The 20527-nt window shown below is 36.1% G+C and overlaps 1 protein-coding gene and 1 long non-coding RNA gene across 4 annotated transcripts; both read right to left on the bottom strand.

Annotated features, from left to right (window-relative positions):
• Window positions 1-7664: 7664 nt before the first annotated feature.
• LOC148696477 (uncharacterized) lies at window positions 7665-8816 on the bottom strand. The gene is made up of 2 exons (XR_015963750.1): window positions 8323-8816; window positions 7665-7891 (listed from the first exon to the last, which is right to left on the bottom strand). It is a non-coding gene; the product is annotated as an uncharacterized LOC148696477 (long non-coding RNA).
• Window positions 8817-16060: 7244 nt separating this feature from the next.
• On the bottom strand, window positions 16061-20524 carry LOC137711619 (coiled-coil protein). Of its 3 annotated transcripts, none has more exons than XM_068450875.2 (4): window positions 20125-20524; window positions 18915-19247; window positions 17644-17823; window positions 16061-16849 (listed from the first exon to the last, which is right to left on the bottom strand). In XM_068450875.2, the coding sequence occupies exons 2-4, from the start codon at window positions 19155-19157 to the stop codon at window positions 16199-16201; spliced, it is 1074 nt and encodes a 357-aa protein (XP_068306976.2). In that variant the 5' UTR covers window positions 19158-19247; window positions 20125-20524; the 3' UTR covers window positions 16061-16198. The 3 variants fall into 3 exon arrangements, with proteins under 3 accessions (XP_068306976.2, XP_088552215.1, XP_088552214.1); XM_088696089.1 differs by having other exon boundaries at window positions 18915-19088; window positions 20125-20371; XM_088696088.1 differs by having other exon boundaries at window positions 19858-20127.
• Between the last annotated feature and the right edge of the window lie 3 nt (window positions 20525-20527).

The raw sequence follows: 20527 nt of genomic DNA, 5'->3' as shown, positions 1-20527 counted from the left end.
CAAAGTTTTCGCTTTGCCACTCGAGCTTCTACAAGATTATAGTTAACTGTAGGTGGCACATTGATGGTTCTACCTAAGTCATAAAAGCAGAAAAATCATGGCCCGATGGCAGCCTTCATCCCCCTCCTCTTTATAAAAATTAATTTACTATTGTGACAAAATATGAAAACTACGCAAACGCTTGCGAGCGTGTTCCCTGTACTTTGACAAAAGGTACATTGTCGTTTGAGTTTTTAAAACCCAACACACTCTCGTGAATAATATTTTTAGGAGAGTTCAAAATAAATAATAATTAAGTACAAGTGTGAAAAATGTGAAAAAATATATATAAACGATGTAATTGCATCCTCTATGCTTGGAAGATGGTCACAAGCAGTGGTAAATTTTGATGAAAAGAGCGGAGCGTAAATTTAAAAGACAATCAATGGTTAAAATTTAAATCTTTGATTTATGGAATTATAGCTGCAAATTTCGGTGTTGACTTCATCACAAAAATTCTGAAACTTGCCAGTACGAGCATTTGTACAAACACACACACACACACACACACACACATTACGTTTTTTCACACTTCTACATTAATTAAAAAAGGCTTTTTAGTAAAAATAATCCCTGAGATTTGCATATCTCATCACTTTGGTCCTTGAGATTTGAAATCAATAGAAATGGTTCTTGAGTTTGTCCACCATCAATCATTTTGGTCTTTTCCTGAAAAATCTCAAATAAATAAAGATAAAATGACAAAAATATCTTCAATTTTTGTTAAATCACTTTGGTCCATTGTTTATTAAATTGAGAGTATTTTTGTCATTTTGGTCCTTATTTAACAAAATTTTATAGGAAATGACCAAAATAATTGATGGTGGACAAACTTAGGGACTACTTCTATTGATTTCAAATCTCAAGGACCAAAGTGAGGAGTTATGCAAATCTCAGGGACTATTTTGGTTAAAAAATCATTAAAAAACAATTAAAATACCTTACAACAACATAGTCCTTACCATTGGATTCTATCTCAATTGTATGATTATAATTTATATCTTTTATCTCGTTCTCTTATGTTTTCAAGTAATATTTATGCAACAATGTGATATGTAGATACTAATTTGGTATTATGTTTTCCATTTGATTATTTATTGATTTTAAAAACGGTAACGAGTCGGGTCATATTACCCGTTTATTTTAACGTGTGTTACGCGACATGACCCGTTAAGATATTGGATATATCACGAAAACGACATGAACATGGGAAACACGACACGAATGCCAGGTCCAACTTATATCTCTATCTAATTCTCCATTCTTTTACCTTCATTCAAAAAAAAAAAAAAAAAAAAAAAAAAATCTCCATTCTTTTATGAGATAGATCCAAGATAATTAAAGTGCTCATTCTTTGGCACTTATGATCTCTAATCTTCACCTCTATCTCATTTGGACCTCATTCCCACTGAACTTATACGCTGGTTTTGACCAACTTAGGTAAAGACTTTTAAATTCCCTAGATAGCCTCCATAGTCGAGCACTCTGACATGAACCCTAATTGATTCTCTAAGTCCCGTGTCACTTGCCTCAGTCTATGCTTCCCAAAGCTTGAATGTATGACTCATTAACTTAATAATCATATAGTTCATGCAATTTTGTATGTCGCCTTTATTCTTATAGATAGGAACTAGAGGATTTTTTGGCTACTCATTTGGCATCTTCTTCGTTTTCAAAATCTTATTGAAAATGTTTGTGAGCCATGCTATACCTTTCTCTCCCAAGACCTTCCACTCTTCAATGGGCATATTACCGAGATCCACTGCTTTTCTATGCTTCATTTTTTTCAAAACCACAACCACTTCCTCTTTCCTGATTCAGCAGTAGAATGAGTAATTTCTACTCTCTTCCGAGTTCCTCAACTAACCCAAAGAAGTACTCCCGTCGTGTCCTTAATTGAAAAGAGTATGAAAATAAGCTCTCCATTTGTCTTTAGTCGTTTATCTAAAAATAGAACATTTCCTTTCTCATCCTTCATGCACCTTGCTTGGTTCAAGTCTCTTGTCTTCCTTTCTCTTGCTCTAGCTAGTTTATATATATCAAACTCTCCTTTGGTATCGAATCGCTTATACATATCATCAAAAGTTACTAGCTTTGCTTCTCTCACGGCTTTTCTTTTTTCACTAGCTATCTTATACCTCTTGCAACTTTCTCGGTATTATCCTTGTATAAGGCTTTACAACATTCCTTCTTAGCCTTAAAATTTTCCTATACCTCCTCCTTCCACCACCAAGATTGATTTTGACGTGGAGCAAAACCCTTAGACTCTCCTAATACTCCTTTTGCAACTTTTCGAATACAACTAGCCATGGAATCTCACATTTAGCTAGCGTTCCTCTCGATATCCCGAACACATTGGTGAGTACTTTCTCTTTGAAAGTGACTTGCTTTTTCCTTTTAGATTCCACCATCTAGTTCTGGGACAAGGTCTGGTTCTTCCTTTTATCTTTTTTTCAAATCTATTACCAACAATCGATGTTGGTTAGCCAAGTTCTCCGCCAGTATCTTTTCTATCTCATAAGTTATACGATCCTTCTTCCTCATTCAAAAGAAATCTATTTTGTGTTTTTAATGACCTACTCTTGTAAGTGATCCATTTAAATCTCTTCCTATAAGTAACTTATCCATCTGAGAGATTCCTTGAACCAATTCTCCAAGGTCTTTCCAAAATTTCTCCTTTAGACTCATATCCAACTCCATTTTAAGTGCATACACACTAATCATATTGATGAGTTCTTGTCCTATCACAATCTTGATTGCTATAATCCCATGCCGAGCCTCTTAACATTTATAACATCTTTTATTAGAGTATTATCCATGATGATGCCAACACCATTTCTCGATCTATTTGTGTCCAAATACCAAAGCTTAAAACCTAATTTTTTGAGATCATTTACCTTAAGACCAACCTACTTAGTTTTGTGGAGACACATAATACTTATCTTTCTCCTCACTATAACTTCTACTACTTCCATAGTTTTTTCGGTAAGGTTCCTATTCCACGTTCCTTCACGCGTTTTACTCTCTTGAACCCTACCCTCATGTTCTAGCTTCTTTGGCCTCACCTCTCCAATAAGGTCAAAATACTTCTTTTGACTGTCCTGGGTAAAGTTGATGTTAGCAAATGCTTCCAAACAACTTTGAGTAGAGTCGTTCAAAAAGAAGTTTTTATTGTGCATGGGCCACATAGCGCATCACCTCCAGGTGACGGTCTAGTTTTAGCGCAATTTTGTTTAAGATTTATTATCATAGGGATTCGACATGAGAAATGGAGTGTCGCCCATCACTATTTAACGTATTCCCTCACCTCATTTATCCATGATGCGGACCGGTAAACAAATAGGTATGGGATCAGTGAGATTTAAATGCATTTTTCATTTTACGAATGACTCGTACCTTTACCGCATCCCATATAAGTCTAAAGCCCATCGCTTTAAAGTTCAATTGCATCCAAGGGATCATTCTTTGAGAAAATCAAAAGTTATTCGTTCTTTCTAGCATTATTCCCGGACTACACATGTTTTTAATTGTGATATTCCTTCTAACTGTAATATGTGTCTTTTTTGTTGTTTTTGGATCTAAGTTGGGAAAGATAAAACATTTGCCTCTTGTATCGTCAAAAATTCCTACATAATGATGGCAAAATAGGTTTAGGAAAGATTCCAGATCAACTCCTCTTGGACTTTTGACTCAAGATGTTATGCATGTACTACACTTCGTCAATTGTGTTTATTTTGCAATTCTCCATATTTTAATATTTTATCATATTTCTTTAGTTTGAATAAACAAAACTGAAACATTTTTTTAATGATTTAACAGTCATTATTGACTCAACTGTAGCACCTAAACGTTACATTCCTTGTGTAGAACATGATTATTGTACCAAATACCCTAGAGTGTGATCTAATATTTGTGGAAAGATGTATTTACCAGAATATAGGTTCTCATTTACTTAATTTATTATGCTTCAACAATTCTTCACTTCTTAACACATCTCATTTTCTCTCTTCTCCTTCTCCACCCATTTGCTTTCTTTTTTTTCCTTCTCCTATCTAAACCCTAGCTCTATAAACTCTTAGATGTCGACCCCTTACTCTAGCTTATAGTCGACATCAGCCCTTTTTTAGTCCTCTTCCCCTCTGCCTTGTTTTTTCGTGTCTTGCCTTAGCTTTTCCCTACCTCTGCACCGCCTCCTACCTTTTTCCCCCACCCTCAATCTTTCACTTCGTTGCTTTTCTTGATCTCTGATGGAAGATCGATTATGGCTGACTACGTGTTGTAGTATGCAGCTCCAGTCTCTTGTATATGTTTAGGTTAGTCAATTGGGTTTCGTCCGATTCCAAATCGTGTTCGTAGGTTTCCTAGGCTTTCTGTAGTGAGTCAGGATTCGGGGGGAAGGGGATTTTCTTCTCATTTTCCCTCCCACTTGCCTCTCCTCAATGCCTTTATTTTTATCACATATTCTTCACCCTGTTTCATGGAAGAATTAGTTTCCTCGATTGATTTTTGGTGGCTCCGTCTTGCCTAGTCAATTCTATAGTGGATCCACCTTACTTGGCCCGTGGTAAATGCTGGTCTCAATTAAGGCGATTTTGGGTGAGGGTGGTCTTGCTCGGGTACTATATTTGTTGGGTCTTTGTCAAATGTCGAGATCTTGGTTTATGGTGATTCGTTTGCGGGTTGCATTGGGTTGCTATTTGAGGTTGCGTTTGAGTCGCTCTCTTGCTTTGTCGAAGATGTTGAAAGTATGCCCACAAAGCCACTCATTTGATGTAATAGCTTTTGGAATACTTATTGTGTTAAACTATTATACGTTTAATGAAGGGCAAAGCTTATTGTTAATCACTATTTATTGTATTATGTGTTTAAGCAATAAGAGAATCCAAGGAATGTATTTAATCTAAGAGAGAAGTGATCTAAGTAAGTTAGATTAACGAGACCTTTCTCTTATGTTCATTCCTAAAACGTTCCTAGCCATAGGATTGCCAATTGGGCATTGACAATCAGCTAAGGTTAGTATGTGTTATGTTAACTCAAGCGTGAGCATGACTAGTCTCAAGTCATTTAGTGTTGGACACTGAGACAAACACATATGTGCTCAAAATGGTAATCGAGTACGCTAAACTACGATCAAAAGAGAGTTCAAACATACATGACATGTAAGAACTCGTAAGTTGCAATATGCAAAGTAATCATTTGACCTGAGGCATCATAGATGTCTAATGGTTCGATCCTTGATCTTTGATCATGTCAAAGGCATTCCATCGAGAGTGTCCACGACATTGTTGGGGTCAAGCTATCTAGTCATGTAGGCATATGAATGCACAACAAGGGATCTTTAACCTTCCATGGTGGAGGTATAATACTCTGAGATATGATTTGGGAGTCTTTGGCCAAAGCATACGAATATGACTTAGGAAGTTTGTTCAAAATCATATTCAATTGAATTATATAGAGAAGTATCACATTGGATAGTAGACATAAAACAAACTATCACTCAAACAATGTGATTAAGAGTATTGTATTAGAGAAGGATTGTATTGCATTGTAATTGTAACTAGATAGGTTCTCTAACCATTTCTACTTAGCTTGGGTAGCCATGACATACTGCAATGTGTCATTCATGGTTTGTGGAAGCCCTGAAGATTAGCAAATACTAATCTTCATCAAAAGGAGAATTGAAATGTAGTTTCAATTCACAATCGATCGTTAAGAGTAAAAATCGCCCACTGCCTCGCTAATTGGAACCTAATGGATCGTACACCGAGTAAGGATGAAAGTGAAGAAATATAAATGAGATGGATAAGCAATTAGATGGTTTAATTGAGAATGGTCAAGATTAATTAATTATACGAAAGGTTCGTATTAGGCTTTCAAGTTAGTTTCGGGTCTCGGGGCCCCAAAAGGGTTTTGGTCCACAAGGCCCATTATGTTTAAGTTGTATGACAACTAAAACAAAATAGGCAATTAGCCCGATAACTAAAGGATGGCCGGCCATAGGGTGAGTGGTAGTGAACTTGGCATAATTGCAAGTTTGCCACTCAAAGTGAGGTGCTATAAAAGAAACTTTATAGTTTTACCACATCAAGGGTTTTCTTTGAGGCAAAAGAGCAAAACTCCTTCTCTCTTTGTCTTCCAAAGAGGCCGGCCACACTTAGAGAAAAATAGTTAGCAATCTTCCTTCCTCCAAGTCATCCATTTCATCTTCACACCTCATCCTTGGTGTGGAGACTTAGAGACACCAAACTTTTGGTGTTCTTGGAGTTTCTCTCCTCAAATCCTCAAGGAGCAGAGGAGAAGCAAAGAAGCAACCATCCAAGGAGCAAAGGAAGTGACTTGAAGGCCCTCCACTTGGGTGAATCCCTTGTGTAAATAAGGATGAGCTTCAAGGGTAATGAAATTCAAACCCTCTCTTCTCTTTAATTTGTTAAAGAGTCTTTTGGTTCACCATTCATTAGGCTTTGAAAGTCATGGGTTTTTAGAATTGTTTTTGAATGCATGCCTACTTTAAAGTGTTATTAGTTTGCTTATGTGTTCAAATTTTCTCACATGTTCTTAGCTAGAACAATTTATTTCCTTCAGAAAAGAGATTTTATGTTTGATTTGCCGTTTGGTTTTTGCTTTTTGTGTTTCTTTTGACTCTTGACATCTGGATCCGATTTATAAAGCTTAAGTTTATTTATCTTAGTTAGGTGTGGATCCCCTGTCGATGTTAGACTTGTAAGCTTGGAATTTGATGTTCCTCGATTTGTTTATTAATGAAATTCTCATTAAAAAAAAAAAAAAGTTTTCATACCTCATTTCATTTTTTTCAAGGAAAATTAATGCTCAAAAAATACATTGTGTTATTTATTGCCAAAAGTTTACGGCCAGTCACTTTTATTCATGTTTGTCTTCTCTTTTTCACGCAATGATATGTTCATGGTAATCACGATCACGACGTCACAGTGATATACAGACATTTATGATAATCATGATCACAAATTGACGATATATGAATGGTGTTGTGGTTTCTGTATTGTGCCGCATCAACAAACTAATAGAAAATATAACAAAATTGGACATGAAGGATTAAAGTGATTTGTTAAGTCAATTTTAGAGACAAAACTTATCCATTTCAAATGTAGGGATGAAAGTGATGATATGTCTATTTCAAAAGCCCTTTGTGATAAAAACCTAACATTTCGTTAATTTGAAAGGATGAATGTATCACCTTTCTCAACTTCAAGATAAAAGATAAGGAGCAAAGGTAAATAAAGCCTTGAGAAAGAAGTGGAAGAATTGTACATGAAACTACGAAAGATTATAATCGATTAAACCCATTAAACGTATTTAAGTTTTTGTTTCACACATTTTTTTAAATTTCTTCTTCCACTTTTTTCGTTCGTCGTTACTTTATGTGCACTTGTGAAAATAAAAAAACAAAATTAATTATCAAGCGAGCACTTAATGCATCGGTTTTTTTTTTTTTTTCTTAATCGAAAATAAGAATGTCATTAATATTTCAAAGAACCCCTAAAGATTCTCACATGTTAATCGTTCATCGTATATTGTGCGGTCAGTTTTCGTCAGATATTATTTGTATTTGAAAAAAATCATATAATTTCTGACTAATACAAGATAAATGGCTAAAATGTGATGATCTTTCCAAAATGAATCCGGATGGGATCCTGGGATCCAATTCCCCTAACACAAGGGGATGCTAGTGGCCTCGTCGAAACCCTACAACAATTTTTTATTTAGTAAAAACTAAAGACTCCGAGTGAGTGTCTGAACACGCCATGCTTTGCTCATTCTTTTTGAAAGATTCTATGCTTTTCTCAAATTCCCCCAAAACAGTAACTCTGTTTCTCTATGTAAATGCAAAAAGGTGAAGGAGGTGACAAGAAATATCAATCATTTACATAAATAATTAATCTCGATAATCTGCTTATTAACACAAAAACAGGACTGGAAATTAAAACAGAAAATTATACCCTGTTAAGATATTAATTATATTTCCAAATGAACACCAAATGCAATTTGTCTAACCTAATGGGAATAATTTGATCTAAAATATTTAATATTGGTGCTATACCCATAGAATTAAATGAGCAAGATCTATCAATATTCCATCCATAAATTTATTTATTTTTTACTAACAAAAAAAAACCGATATTATTTTATAAAAACAATAAGATAAAATACTCTAAATTCATCTGAACACCGATATTAATTCATTGCCATTAGCAGTAAGTGGTTGAATCAAATAAAAATAATAACTATTCTCTGGAGGTGGCCAACCTGAGACGAGATCTGACGAACGAGCAAAGCAGGAACGCAAGATCCATGAAACCGCCTTCACCGCGGTCTCCGATTCAGTTGATGCAAGGCGGGATCCGTTTCGTCCCGCAGCCTCGAGCCAGCAGATTCATAGGCTCAAACGGGACGAGACGGTTCCCGACCTGCACCAAGCGAATTAGAGACAGCCAGGAAATGAATCATCATGCCCTATGCCTCCTACGCCTCTCACGGCAAAAACACTTATGTTTGTTTTGATAGATGGAAGAGGCTTTTAATCTAACCCTATGAAATCTGTGACAGCAGCTCGGACGTGAGCGATATATACTCGTTGCAGACCAAGGCGATTGCGCCACGTGGTCTACCACCAGCTCCGATGGCCTCACGCTACAGGTGATTTTTATTTCAAAATAGTGGGCCCTCCCTCACGAGGAAATTGAGTTAAAGTTGCGCGTCTGGCGTGAGCGGTATCGGAATGGACCACAGAGTTGGGTTTATTTACGCGTATGCCATCATGTTTGAGCTCAGTGTACCCGTGCATGCACGTGCGTGCGTGTGGTGCTACAGGACGTTTTGTGGTAGGTGCTGTCAGTCTCGCCGATTTGGGATCCAGCGGCTGATCTTTCTCCACTTTGGTTTCTGGTCGTGGAACTTTTCAGAGGTCCAAATCCGGTATTGCCACATCAATCGAATTGTGGTAAATTCAGATTTGTGTTTTTAAGTAGGAATCCAGACATCAATTCCGTCAGATCACGTGATATATAAATTATAGTATAAAAAATGAGAATATTTTGGCTCACCGTTTTTCAGTGATGATGATGGTGATGCTCACTATCTTATTTATTATCTCGTTGAATTTAAATTTTAAGATCTATATTGTAGATCAAATCTCAAAATTTAAACTCACAATAAAACTAAGTAAGTTGGAAAGTATTATCATCATTTAAGAATGGTAAGCAAAATTGCACCAAAAAAATATGGTATCTCTAACACATCCCGGTTGTATTCCACTTTGTACTTCCTTTCTAATAGTTTTTAGGTTACTTTTGGATACTACTTTGTGCTTCCTTTCTAATAGTTTTTAGGTTACTTTTGGATACCACAGAAATAGAATGTGTAAGACTCTTTCAATTAAACTTCCAAAAAGGGAAGATACGAATATATATGAATAAATTGAAAATATCCAATTAACTTCTTAATCGTGAAGAATTGAAATGAAACTTCGAATTTATAAATTTTATCAGGATGGACAAAAAAAATCAATACACTGATGGTTATGATAGTTACATATCTATATTTCTTGTCATTTCTGTCATAATCAGTATGTGTGATGAGATTATGCATTATGCAATCCGCTTTTGGCTACTTTAGTTCATATCTCAACTAGTTGCATAATATGGTTTGTGAACCTCGTTCAACATCTGACACGTGAATAAGATTTTCAAAACGAAATGAATTACGAATTTATTTATGTACTGCAACTTTATCTATTAGGTTTAAAGGTTTGTTCATAACTTCCAAATGCCCATTGGCTAATCGAGCACCTTCCTTAATTGGTGGTGTAGTTTGACTTGTGCATATCGTTCATTATCGGACAAGTGGATAGTTGATATTATTGTCCAAATAGAAATGAATCTCAAGATCATTGATGGTTATGACGGTTAAGTATCTATATTTCTTCTCTTTTCTATCAGAACCATGATGTGTGACGAGAGATTATACATTATGCAATCTTTTTTGTCCGTGAGGTTTGGAGGTGTGCTTCTAATTGTCATGCTACTATTGGCTACTTTAGTTCATATCTCGATTGGTTGCATAATATAGTTTGTTAACCTCGTTCAACATCTAACACGTGAATAAGACATTCAAACGAGACGAGTCACGAGTTTATTTATCATTGCTACTTTATCTATTAAGTTTAGAGATGTGTTCGTAACTTCCCAACACCCATTGGCTACTCAGGCAGCTTTCTTAATTGGTGGTATAGTTTGGCTTGTGCACATCCTTCATCATCGAAAAAGTGGATAGTAACGTTTGTGAATAGTACTGTCCTAATGGAGATGAATCTCAAGATCGCTAATGATTATGACAGTTACGTATTTATGTTTCTTGTTCTTTCTGCCATAATCAGTTTGTGTGAGAGGATTATGCATTGTGCAATCCCCTCTTGTCTGTGAGGTTTGGAGGTGGCTTCTAATTGTCATGCTTCTATTGGGTACTTTAGTTCATATCTTCACTGGTTGCATAATATAGTTTGTGAATCTTGTTCAACATCTGATACATGAATAAGACTTTTAAAATCACAGGTTTATTTATGCATTGCAGCTTTATCTATTGGTTTAGAGGTGTGTTCATAACTTTCCAATGCCTATTGGCTCCTTGTGCACCTTCCTTAATTGGTGTTGTACTTTGGCTTGTGCACATCTTTCATCATCGGCCAAGTGGGTAGTAACGTTTGTGAATAAAACTGTCCAAATGCAGATGAATCTCAAGATCATTGATGGTTATGACAGTTACTTATCTATGTTTATTGTCCTTTTTGTTATAATCAAGATGTGTGAGCAGATTATACATTATGTAGTCCGCTTAGAGTTGTGCTTCTAATTGTCAGGCTTCTATTGGCTACTTTACTTCTTTCTTGACTAGTTGCATGATATGGTTTGTTAACCTAATTCAACATCTGACACGTGAATAGGACTTTCACAACATGATGAATCATGAGTTTATTTATGCTTTATTTATGCGTTATAGCTTTATTTGTTAGGTTTAGAGCCATGTGCTCATAAATTCCCAATGCACATTGGCTACTCAAACACCGTCCTTAATTGGTAGTATAGTTTGGCTTGTGCACATCTTTCATCGTTGGACAAGTGGATAGGAATATTTGTTAAATAGTATTGTCCAAATAGAAATTAATCTCAAGATCACTTATGGATATAATAGTTACATATCTATGTTTCTTGTCTATTCTGTCAGAATCATGATGTGTGATGGGATTACACATTATGCAATCCATTTGTATCCATGAGGTTTGGAGGTGTGCTTCTAATTGTCCTGCTTCTGTTAGCTACTTTGTTCATTTCTAGGGGTTCTATAGAGAAATCAGCAGCTTCCAATTTCTCTAAAGCTCGGGGAAAGGATAGGTTGCTGGTAACCATGGTCAAGATCATGGTGCGTGGTCTGGCTCGCCTAATCTTCTGTGACATTGACTAAGTTTTCTTCCATTTGGATATAGTCCTTATTCAATATTTATATTATTGATTTTCATTTTAAAAAAAAAACAACTAACCATAGTTTAGAACAAGATTCTAGAAGATAGCGCGAGTTAGGTTTTCAGATGCAAGAAACATTGGAATTTAAGAACTAGTAGGAAAATAAATAAATAAATAAAGATAAATCGAAGTGAAATTAACCTTAAGAAGAATGGGAGATGATGGTTTAGAAGTCAAAGAACACAACAGAAGACAATTTCATTCATCAATCTACCGTATCAATAACGAATTACAGAGCACATATTTATAATAACCTACTTGCTGCAAAGAAAAAAAATACAAATAAATAGGAAACTAAATTAATAAATTCCTAAAATATTATTCAGCCTCATTCTCCTTCGAAAATAAGAACTCGACTCCATTCGAGTTAAAGGAGGGGTCAAGGACATCATTGCCTAGCCATTGTCAAACGGATCCAAGACATGAACATCATGGGGAAAATATAGGATTCCAATCATTTCCTTACCATAATTGTCTGATGGTGTTGCTTGAAAATTTTACAATGCAAGTACGTAGGACGCAAGAAGCTAGAACAGGATGTGTAGCATGATAACGGTGATACTTTGTAGAACAAGAACAATTATATTTCAATTGAATACTAAGAGTGTCCTGGTTGACTACCGGACCATGAAATTAAGACTGAAACATCTTGTGTCTCGAGTACACATGATATTGTCTTTATCGTTGATTCATCATATTGAACTATCTGAGCTTGTTTAGCCACCAATTGAGGCAGCTAAAGTTGCACGAAATTATTGGCCTTCATGGTTCTTGTCACTTTTCTTTTTTAATGCAGTAGTAGCCGAAAACTAGAATTTAGGAGATGGATGATCGAAACAAATTAAGGTGCCGCCGATGGAGGTTTGGCTTTTATGCTAATTGATGTAAAACAACTCACCAGAATTTAGAATTTAGAAAGAGATTCCGGAAGAGAACAGTAAGTGGTTTCAATATACGAGAAATAGAGGAAGTTTAACTAGAAGTAGAAGACAAATCATGACGATCACTCCTCAACGAAAGGAATCACTCGATGATTCTTAATCCCAAGTGGTAATTCCAAAACATGCATAGATGTTGAGAAAAAGTAACTTTCCTGAAAGATCATTGAATATATTTGCAATTTATAATGTCTTAGTCACGTTAGTAGAAGTAATTTAAGATTAAACGAACACACATGTTATCTTGGTGAAGTAGTTTTTAAGAAATTAATGCATAGTCGTTCACTCTTGAATTTGATAGATGTAAACATGTCACTGTCAATTAGTAGAGGAATGAAATTGAATAAATTGTGCATTGTGAAATCAAGTTCTAAACATGAAATTATGGATTGGGTGGAAAAAATGACCCAATGCATGCTAATTTCTATACATTTGTTTCAAACAAGGACTTTTTAAGTCTCGCAATAGTCACTAACTATTGTTGTCAATATTCAATTTGCAATTTTATAATCAAGACCATTTCAGATGTGTGTATAAAAAGGTCTAAAGAATATAACTTCGTTACTTACTAAGTATTGTTTCAACCTGAGATTGATCTATAACATTACGATTTTAAAAGACGCTAGGCGCTCATCGGCAGCGAGCTGGGGCCTAGCGCCTAGGCGGGCACCTAGGCAGATTTAAGTAAATCTATTATATTTTGTGTAAATAAGTGTGTTTATACTTAAAATATATATAATTTCATTATAAACTACAAAATAGAATGACATATATATATTATGAAGTATTGGAACATAATTAAAACATGGGGAACATGCATATAATGTGCATTCATTTAAGCATTCCACAAGTTTCTTACAATTTATTGAAAAAAAATAAAATGCAAAATGAAAGTTATCTATTTTCTGTCTAATTGAGTTGCAACCTAGGCGGGTCTAAACGGGCTAGGCGGTCTAGGCGGGCGCCTCAACAGCTCTAGGCGTCATTTCTTAATTTTCAAACATTTAGGCATTAATTGAGGCGGTGACCAACCACCTAGCGCCTCGGCAGTGCTAGGTGGGGATTTTTAGAACAGTAGCAGACTGCTACACAAGTGTGAGTTCATATATTAGCATCATGAGTATAATATATCGAACTCATGAGTTCAACAAATTGATATCACACTCAAATTCTCCAATCCACTGTAAGAATATGATTCCTATATGAATTCAATGTAATGATATAACACTTACTTTTTTCAACTTACAGTAGAATTCCTAAAGGGAAATAAGTTGGCTCAACCGTTCCCGTTGCTAATTATATCGGTTGCCCCACAAACCATTTGCTGTGGAGAAATCTTACAACAAGAGTGCAGGCCACATTAAAACTCCTAATTTGCAAAACTTGCACAAACAATCCTGCTCTCTTAAGGTTTTTATTTTGAGGTCTTGTGAGAACTAAATACATACTAGTCACAAGATTATATTAGTTTAGATCAAAATGTTTAAAATATTTGACAATTTAATAAAGCAAAATAAGAAACTGAGTTTTCTATTAGTTCATGAGTTTTAAGTTGGTTTTGCTTTATTTTTAAGTGCAAGTACGATATTCATGTCCTCAAAATGAAGATCATAGGAGAGCTGCTTACAAAAAAATGTCAATTAACAATAAAATTTAGTAATTTCATTTTCTTTATAATTACGAGATCTTAAAGTCAAATAGCGTCAATACTAAATTCAAACTGAATTATTACGACTAACCATTTATATGTAATTTGAAAAGTTTGAAAAAACTTGTCCACCTTGTGCTTGCAAAGATGAAAAGGCACTTTGCCATTGCCAATTAAACCAAGGAATAACTAACTAGTGCCAATGTATATTTCGAGTGAAGGAAATTGGCATAAATTGACAAGTTGACAAGTCCACTTCCAGATTTAATTGCACAGATTAAGACGGGGAGTTGGAAAGTCAAATACCATCTCCTCCTTTTAGGACACCGATTTAGGTAATTAATAACTGAGAGTCGTAGCCAGACAGATGTCACTAGCTAGAGGGGAAAATAAACTCCATCACCAAACCAGAAACAAAGAATTGCGTCAGTTCTTTATCCAATCACTTATACGTGTGCATCACTCCTTCAATTACGTTACTCATCATGTCCCCGCTTTCTTATCCACAGATTCAGATTTAGCTAGCGTCAATCGCTCATGTGTTGATATCATTATGTTTTATGCGAGTATTTATAACTGTTATCAGTTTAAAATATCTTGTAACACTTTAAAGCAGGTATGAAACTCTTTTAAATGAGTGTTAAAATGTCTTGTAACACTTTAAGTAGGCATGAAACTCTTTTAAATGAGTGATTTGTTATATCAAGCGTGCCACTGTTGACAATACCAACAGAAAAGTTGAATTGTAATGTTCGTCGTGATCTTAGACTTTACTCATTCAATTTGTGTGCCCGGAGAAGGAAGTGCAATTGAATGTAAACTTGCACCACAAGTAAACTAAGTTTCTATTCAAAAGGTTATGCCATGAATGTCGTTAAAATCGATGTTATGTTCTTTTCTATGTCTTATTTATGATAGAACTTCAATTTTTTTTTATGTATGCCAAATGAAACTAAAAACCAATTACCACTTGGCTCAACTTAGTTTGCAATTCTCACGTAGATATAATCACAAAAATAGTCATTCAGTTTGGGACCAAGTGCCTAAGGGCCATGTGTGGCCTAGGTAGGGGGCTTAGGCGGACTAAGCGGATTTAAATAGATTTATTATATATTGTGCCTATTTATACTTAAAAAATACATAAATATATTTGGACACATAAATTGCAAAATGAAATGTCATATAAATTATAGAGTATACAACATATTGAAAATATGGAGAACAATAATGAGTGTTCATCCAAGTACTCAACAAGTCTAAGTCAGAGTCGTGACCTATATAAAATGCCAAATGAAAGTTGTCTATTTTCTGTATAAGTCAAAGTCGTGATCTAAGCGGGTGCCTAAGTGAGTTTAGGTGGGCTAGTCTAGTGCCTAAGCGGTCTGGTCACACTTCCTTAATTTTCAAACACCTGAGGTCTAATCGGGATATGACCGGTCATATTGTGTGGTTAGAAATAACTCTTCACATTTCTGTGTGGGCGGTAATGCACAACGAATAGACCATAGTCATTGGATTTCACCACATTGCTTCCCTATAGGGCAAAATCATCGTCACCATTGATTTTGGCAACTCGAATGTGGTTTGATCATCGTCACCACTGATTTTGGTGACTCGAATGTGCTTTGAAGCTCAAAAACACAATCGAGTTGCCAACATCACTAACAGAGTAGCCAACATCACTTTTTATCGAATTTGTGGACGTAGGGGTTCGGGAATCCTTTGTCGGAATAACCCCAAGTGGCGTTCGAGAGCGAAGGATGCTTGTGGGAAGGAGGACAATTCCAGCACTCAGTTGGATGTTGAGAGCTGAACGAACACGAGGAGTACGCCAAAATTGACCCATTTCTCCGGTGCTCTTCCGAGGGAACTTAACAAACCAATTCATGAGCAAGATAAAATCAAATACTGTAGAGCAACCTTTCAACATACAAGCTCTCAAAACGATTATATACAAAAGACCATCGTCGTATTCCAAGGGCTATATAGTACATGCAAGTGTATGAAAAGGAGAGACAGACTTAAGCTAGGGAAAAAGAGAAACCAAGCCAGCTCAACGCTCGGTCGACAAAATTTAATGCCAATGGAGCCACCATATGCGCAGCCTTCGGTAATGTCGGGTAGGTAAGTGTTCCAAGTATGAACCAGTTGAAGCTTAAGAGAGCAACGGCGTCGGTAGCAGGTCTATTCCTTATGGTCGAGAAAAACTGAACCACGCTCTTGAGTGACAGACCAACCACGGAGAAGAGAGCCACGACAAGGGGCATGCAAGGGTCTTCCGCTTGCCAAATGATAATCCCAACCAAAACTGATAACACTGCACTGAAAAGACTCTGTTTGATTGCAATACCCCTTCGCTGGTAAAAAACTTCACTCATATCTAAATTTCTGAGGCTGATTTCAGGCATAACAGGATGTATAGGTCCACTGGATACTGGTTCATTTCTTAAGGTTTTGAGCAACTCCATATTAGTTTTGCTTTCGTCCCCCCATGTATCTTTGTGCATCAGAAGGTCTTGACGGATGAATTCACTTCCACCATAACGGGATTTCCATGATGGGATCCCAATGGCTGTACTCTGTGCATTGCCTGTTTGATCTCGACCTTTGTCGTTCCATCCTTTGCCCTGAATTTCTTTTAGCCGCAGATTTTCAGTTTTCAGATCGTGTAACTGCCAAAGCACATAAAAGGGTCAGTATTCAGTGAAGTGTAAAACGGGACATAGTAATGCATATATATATAGAAAGAGAATCTAAATTTTCATTGCAAGCAACTTAGCGACCGTGTCTCTTGTTGTGTCTTGTTTAAGAACTGAGAGAAGGGTTTCTTGTTTTCATTTTCAGAAGTAAGAGCAAAGTCTGTAAGTGGTTGATCATTCAACTTAAATTAGTATCAGAAGAAAAGCGACCCAATTTTCCAAACCACTCGGAAACCACCTAGTCATCTAACATCACAAAAATAGTAGACAATGTTTATTGCAAAAACTGAGATACCCGTGATAATATCAAACGATCAAACAATTTTCAACTTTTGCTGATTTTGTCATTGATAACTGTTAAACGGGATCTAAGAACTAGATGGTGCAGGGTAACCACAAGAATAAGATCTCTTTTGGTTCTAATCAAAATGTACTCTCTTAAGAAGGGGATTCTTAGTTTCAATTGTTAAATTTAATCATTACAAGAAATATAGATTCAAATCCTTTCATTTCCTCATAAAAAGGTGCAGGCTCACACATACATATTGGCATGTCCTTATTTTGGATCGCTAAATATTGGCACACCAAACACCAGAGCCAGAGGACACGCGAAATTGTTGTTCCGCAAACTATACTAGAGAAGTTACAAATTAGAAGTGTTTAGTCATGTTTGGCATAGTAAGAAATACTTAAAGTGCAGCAAGAGTAGTCGAATGCGGTTTTTGCCACTAGCTCAAGGCATGCAAGGGGATGATATAAGTCATTACCTTGCTCACTAGCAGATCAATTTTGGCAATGGCCTTGTCATGTTCCTCTTCAAGTTCTGCTAATATCAACTCCATCATTCTTTGTTCTTTAATGGCTGTAATTAGATGCTCCTGAAGTTCTTTTCTATCCCATTCTAGATTCTCCAACTCAATTTGCATATCGTGTAAATGTTTTTCCAGCTGTTAACACAACAACATTCCTCGTAGCTTAAGACATACTGAGAGAAGATGAAATTTAGGAACCATAATACAATGAGGAAAATAACCATCTAGCAGATGAAGCATAAACAGATGCGAAGTAACTAAGAGCCAAACAACTGGAAATAAACATCATCAAAAGCAAGAGCAGACATAGTAAACGAACAAAAGCCATCACCCTAGTCTCCAGCTAGAGCACAAATCATAACCATCCATTATCTTTGACACACTTGATTTCAAAGAGGAGTACCTTACAGAGTCTCGTAATAAAAGAGTTAATCCCTTCGACCAAAAAAATAAAATAACAGACAGCTAATTCATGTAACTATGACTATAAAGTCAATCCAGAAAAAGGACTCAAGAGAAAACAACGGTAACATTTCTAGTCAGCTTTCTCAAACCTGAAAAGAGGCACAAGAATGACCCCACACTATACACATGCACACGTACACACAATCCTTTTGCAAACTTTCAGAGTTAAACAAACTGGTAGTAGTAGTATGCAGCAAGTGATGTATCAGAGGTACAGGAAGGTTAGCACTCTCAGAGTTTATCTCGTAGTCTCTATACATTGAGTCAGTCTCTATAATTTTTGTTCCTAGTTACTTTTCTTTAGAACCGTTCCCTAACCCTGTAGTCATCGTCCTCCCTCATTGGTTCGTGGCTCTTTCATTGGAAATTAAAAATGAAGTGAAATGAACTACAGGACTCCCTTTTTCTCCTAAACATTTGTGATCTGAAATGAATAAAAACTTACAAGCGTGAGATTTATTAGAAAGTTATGCTCAATCACACAAGCAACAAAACAACATACAAATAAACAAACAAAAATTTATAGTAAACTGCTCGTAAATGGAACCAAAACAAAAAACACAATGGGTGAGGATGGGATTTTTTTTAATATAGTTACATGCCAACATACCAAAGCGAACCCAAAGAAAAACACACATAGTGAGAATCTTCGTATAATTACATGTCAACATGCCAATCTACTTATCTTAGTAAATATCATGCTCAAAATATGTGTTTCCAAAATAGGAGAGTAAAATTGACAGAAAGCAGATAAAACCAACCTGCCTCTCCCTCTGTAAGGCAGTCAAAACACGCCCGGGCAGGGATATAAGTGCCAATGTCCATATCATGATTCTCCAGAATATGTTCACATGGAAGCAGACAGCTGCCCTCAACAAATCCAACCATGCATGAATGACAATAAAAGTAGTCTTTATGCCAAACAAGCATAAGAGCTTCAAAAGTGAGAAAGGCCGAGTCACCAAGATTATTGTGATAGTTATTAACTCGGAAAGCAATGCCATCACATCGACCGGTATTAGTGCCTTTTCTAATCAATTAGTTTGTCACAGTTTGCAAGACATGATGTAACTTATTTTTGAGTTCCTACCATCCTGCATAATCAATGAATGCTTATGAAAAACGAAACAAAAGAAAACTAAATAAATAATTGAAAAGGTTCTCAGAAACACAGATCCGAATTTCAGTTCTAATGATGATAGAGATCTCAAAAATATATCGACTACACGTCTCATAAAATTTGGTAACTTTAAATGATCACAGTGCTCAACAAAGTGTCAAATTCCATTGCAAGTCCTGAAAAATGAGACTTCTGGTCCACTAACTGCCCATTGCACTATGTAATAACAGTAATGGTGAAACAAAGAAGATCGATGAATAAAACATTCCCAATCCATTCAACAAATATTAACAATGCAAGTGGTGGATTGCCGCCTTTCTGTTCAACCCACTGCAATCCGAGTTCAAACCCTTCCAATCCCCTTAGTGTCTTAGTGTAATTTAGAGCAGTAATATCGCTTGTAACCAAAACAACTATTAACAACAGAACTAACGCGATTCAATAGAAAGCTGAACCAAGATAAAGAATGCTTCAACCTCAGATCGAATCGAATCAAACTACTTCGGACTATATTAACTAAAATGAAATGCAGAAAGAAAACCCAAAAAATTAAAAACAAAATAAAACAGAGAATTAAATCATACCCAAAACTGTTAACCGGAAAAGTAGCAACAGACCACAAAAAATTCCATCTGGGGAACAAATATGTGAAAAACCCAGTAACCCATCTTCCTTCAAACCCAAAATAACACAGAAGCATGCCGAGGAACCATTAAAAGCACATCCATTAGGAAATTCTTACGCGAAAAAAACAAAAAGAAAGTCTAACCGAGAATTTTCAGATAACCAATGAAACACAAAAAAAAGCGGAAGACGATGGCAATACTACAGAAGAGGAAAAGAACACTTACGCAGCAGGGCGCAGAGGGTGCGAGTTGAGCTTAGAGAGAGAGAGAGAGAAAGAGAGAGAGAAGAGAGAGGAGTGAGAGTGGATACGTGCAGGGCTTGTTCCTATCAAAAGCAGTTGTGGGAATGCAGAGGTGGCAGCAGGAGCATGGCCAATGAGTGACACGTTTTCGGTGAAACATATATTGGGACTTTAAATAGATCGAACTTCCCTCATCCTCTCATCCAACATTAATCTTCTTTCTAAGTGAAAAATTACAGAGTTTGGATCACTTGGTGACATCATTCGTTGCAGATTTCTATATCTGGAAAGTTAGCATCAAAATTTAAAATTTTGGGACGTTGGAAATGGAAGTACGCTTTGGGAATGGAACCTTGGAGTGCCTTCTACTTCCGGGCACACATGCT

The sequence above is a fragment of the Pyrus communis genome, chromosome 6 (genome assembly GCF_041283825.1).
Source record: "Pyrus communis isolate YQ-2024b chromosome 6, ASM4128382v1, whole genome shotgun sequence".
In the NCBI taxonomy this organism is placed as follows: Eukaryota; Viridiplantae; Streptophyta; class Magnoliopsida; order Rosales; family Rosaceae; genus Pyrus; species Pyrus communis.
This window is presented reverse-complemented; position numbering and strand designations above follow the sequence as displayed.

Excerpts from the sequence above, each read along its gene's own strand:
- LOC137711619 (XM_068450875.2), bottom strand. The coding sequence starts at position 19,157 with ATGGCATTGCTTTCCGAGTTAATAACTATCACAATAATCTTGGTGACT. Across the intron at positions 17,824-18,914 it reads CCTTACAGAGGGAGAGGCAG|CTGGAAAAACATTTACACGA; the intron begins GTTGGTTTTATC and ends TTGTGTTAACAG. Across the intron at positions 16,850-17,643 it reads TTGATCTGCTAGTGAGCAAG|TTACACGATCTGAAAACTGA; the intron begins GTAATGACTTAT and ends GTGCTTTGGCAG.